The 3,107-nt window shown below is 42.7% G+C and overlaps 1 protein-coding gene across 1 annotated transcript; it reads right to left on the bottom strand.

The window, feature by feature from the left end:
• Positions 1–1,630: 1,630 nt before the first annotated feature.
• On the bottom strand, positions 1,631–2,306 carry LOC118677712 (phosphatidylethanolamine-binding protein 1-like). The gene is given in 2 exon segments (XM_036353064.1): positions 1,631–2,273; positions 2,276–2,306. Coding segments are annotated over 2 exon segments (561 nt in total). The 3' UTR covers positions 1,631–1,743.
• Positions 2,307–3,107: the final 801 nt, after the last annotated feature.

The raw sequence follows: 3,107 nt of genomic DNA, 5'->3' as shown, positions 1-3,107 counted from the left end.
TCGATCCCCTGGGGCATGCAGGAGGCAGCTGATCAATGACTCTCTCTCATCATTGATGTTTCTAGCTCTCTCTCCCTCTCCCTTCCTCTCTGAAATCAATAAAAAATGTTTGTTTTTTAAATAAGTATGTTTTAAGGTATGGATTTAAAAATATATATCTAGATGCCTGGGTCCTCTAAAAAATCTGAATCAGTACAAGTTATAGAGGTTTAATATTTACAGATGGGGAAGAGCGACCAGGGAGAGCTCAATGAGGGGAAAAGGAGACATATGTAATACTTTCAATAATAAAGAATTTAAATAAAAATATTTACAGATCAATTCACCCTTCAAAAATATTTAAAAATCTGGATTATAGCTGAAACCAGTTTGGCTCAGTGGATAGAGCGTCGACCTGCGGACCGAAAGGTCCCAGGTTCGATTCCGGTCAAGGGCATGTACCTGGGTTGCGGGCACATCCCCAGTAGGAGATGTGCAGGAGGCAGCTGATCAATGTTTCTCTCTCATCGATGTTCTAACTATCTCTCTCCCTTCCTCTCTGTAAAAAATCAATAAAATATACTTTTAAAAATCTGGATTATATATTTTTATTGATTTGTACATCTGTCATAATGGCTAATATTTTAAAAAATGGTGAGAACACCAAATGCTAGTAAGGATTAGAGAACTAGATCTATAATTTGTTGCTTGTGAGGATGTAAAATGGTACAGCCATTCTGAAGAGGTTAGCAAGTTTCTTATAAAACTAAGCATGCCAGTACTGTATGACCCAGCAAATGCACTCCTGGGTATTTATCCCAGGAAAAAAACATATGTTCGCATAAAAACCTGTACATGGATATTTATAGCAGCTTTATTTCTGATAGCCCCAAACTAGAATCAGCCCAGATTCCTTAAACAGGTTAATGGCTAAATAAACTGTGATAATAATATCCACTCAATGGAGTACTGCTTAGAATAAAAAGGAACAAACTCTTGGTATATGCAGCCACCTGGATGTTCATATAGATTTTCGAATTTATTGCATGAATTTGTTTATAATATCCTCTTAGCTTTAGCCCTAGCCAGTGTGGCTCAGTTGGTTGAGCATCATCCTAGCACCCAAAGATCACAAGTTTTATTCCCAATCACGCACATACCGAGGTTATGAGTTAGTTCCCCGGTCAGGGTGTGTGCAGGAAAGCAACTGATTGATGTTTCTCTCTCTAAAAAAATCAATAAAATGTGACTTTATTTAAAAATAAATCCTTTTAGTTTTCCTTTTTTTTTTTTTTTCTGTAAGCAAACAGCAGAATTAACAACATTTAGCAACTCCATACTGGCTTTTACACCAAGGAAGAGCGATAAATGGAACAGGCACAGACTAACGGATTTCAGATAACCCCTCACCCAGCCCTGCAGCGCCGCAGGAAAGGGACTCTCCGATCGCTTTTCCAGCGCCGCTCTTCAGAGGATACGCCTTTAAATTCTGGGTTGTTCTTCTTATAGTAACAATCTGATGACCACATCATAGTACCAAAATAGCCCCCAAAATGGAGTTCAGATTTGATCAAAACATAAATCCAGGGTGTGTGGCCCTGTACACTTATAAAGGACAGGTAGAAGGAAAAGGCACCCTACAGCTCTATCTGCTCAGGTCTCGCCAGTGAGAGTGGGAACAGGCAAGAGGAGAAATCAACAGGCATCACTGAACTTGAGAACACTGCTTGGGGCCCCGGGTGATGTCTGTCTCCTGGCTTTCCCCTACTTCCCAGCCAGCTGCTCATAGAGCCTGGGCACATAGTCATCCCATTCCGCCTGGTAACACGTGCCGGCCGCTGGGGGCCCGAGGTCGTACTTTTTGCGGAAAGATGCCACCTTGAATTTGCCACGGTGGTCTCCAGATCGGTTGCTGAGAACGGGCTCGTCACACTTCAGCGGCTTGGCCTGCTCATAAACCAGCCAGACGTAGCGGTGAAGACCTGTGCCCTTGGGAGGCCCAGAGCCCACATAATCAGGGAGGACGGTGCCACTGCTGATGTCGTTGCCCTTCATGTTGACCGCCAGGAAATGGTGCCATTCCCTAAATTTGGGGTCCTTTCTGCCTGGAGCATCTGGGTCTGTCAAGACCAGGGTGTAGAGTTTACTTGAATCAAGGCCATCCCATGAAATACCAGCGGGCCGGTTCTTAACCTGGGTGGGCGTCAGCACTTTGCCCAGCTCGTCGACCTCCGCCCCGGAGTATTTGACCTGCAGCGGGTGCTTGGGACTCTCGTCCACCTCCTGCAGGCTCAAGGGCCGGACCGCTGACTGAGGTCCACCGGCATCGCGCGGCCGAGCGGGGACTGCCCAGGAGACGCGGGGGAACTAGGAGCAGGCCAACAGGCCGGAGACCCCTTTTAGTTTTCTAATACCTGTTTACATGTATAGTGATGTCCTCTTCTTCAATCCTGTTATTGCTTATCTGGTTTCTCACTTTTAGTAGTCTTATCAAGAGCATGTCTTTTTTTTTTTTTTTTTTTTTTTTCCAGGAGCATTTCAATAGTAATAGCCTTTTCAAAGAACCAATGTTTGCCTTCGATAATTCTATTACTTAGCTATTTTCTGTTTCTCCTTCAGTCTATCATCTTTAGGTTTAATTCTTTTTCTAACATCCTAAGATGAACACTTAGCTCACTTATATTTCAGCCTTCATTGCATATATGCATTTATATTAAGTGTACAGAATAGACAAATCTATAGAAACAGAAAGTAGGTAAATGGTTGCTAGTGCTGGTGACAGGGAAAAGGAATTAGGAAGGAATGGGGAGTGATTGTGGTGATGATAAATATACTAAAACCTCTTGAAATTTATATTTAAAATGAGTCAATTGTGTGATATATGAAATAAAGCTGTTAAAAATACATACTGCCTGATCCCATTTACAAGAAGTTCAAAAACAGACAAAACTAATAACTAATGTACTAGTATAATGAGACATAGTGGTTATCTTTTGGGAAGATAAGGAGAACAATGACTAGGAAGAGTCCCAGGGATTATGCCTGCGAGAGTCCACGGCCAGCGTTGCTTTCGCCGGTTCAAAGACTTGGAGGAAGGGCTGACGCACAAATGATACACAAGACGAAAT

The sequence above is a fragment of the Myotis myotis genome, unplaced genomic scaffold (genome assembly GCF_014108235.1).
Source record: "Myotis myotis isolate mMyoMyo1 unplaced genomic scaffold, mMyoMyo1.p scaffold_m19_p_2, whole genome shotgun sequence".
Lineage (NCBI taxonomy): Eukaryota > Metazoa > Chordata > Mammalia > Chiroptera > Vespertilionidae > Myotis > Myotis myotis.
This window is presented reverse-complemented; position numbering and strand designations above follow the sequence as displayed.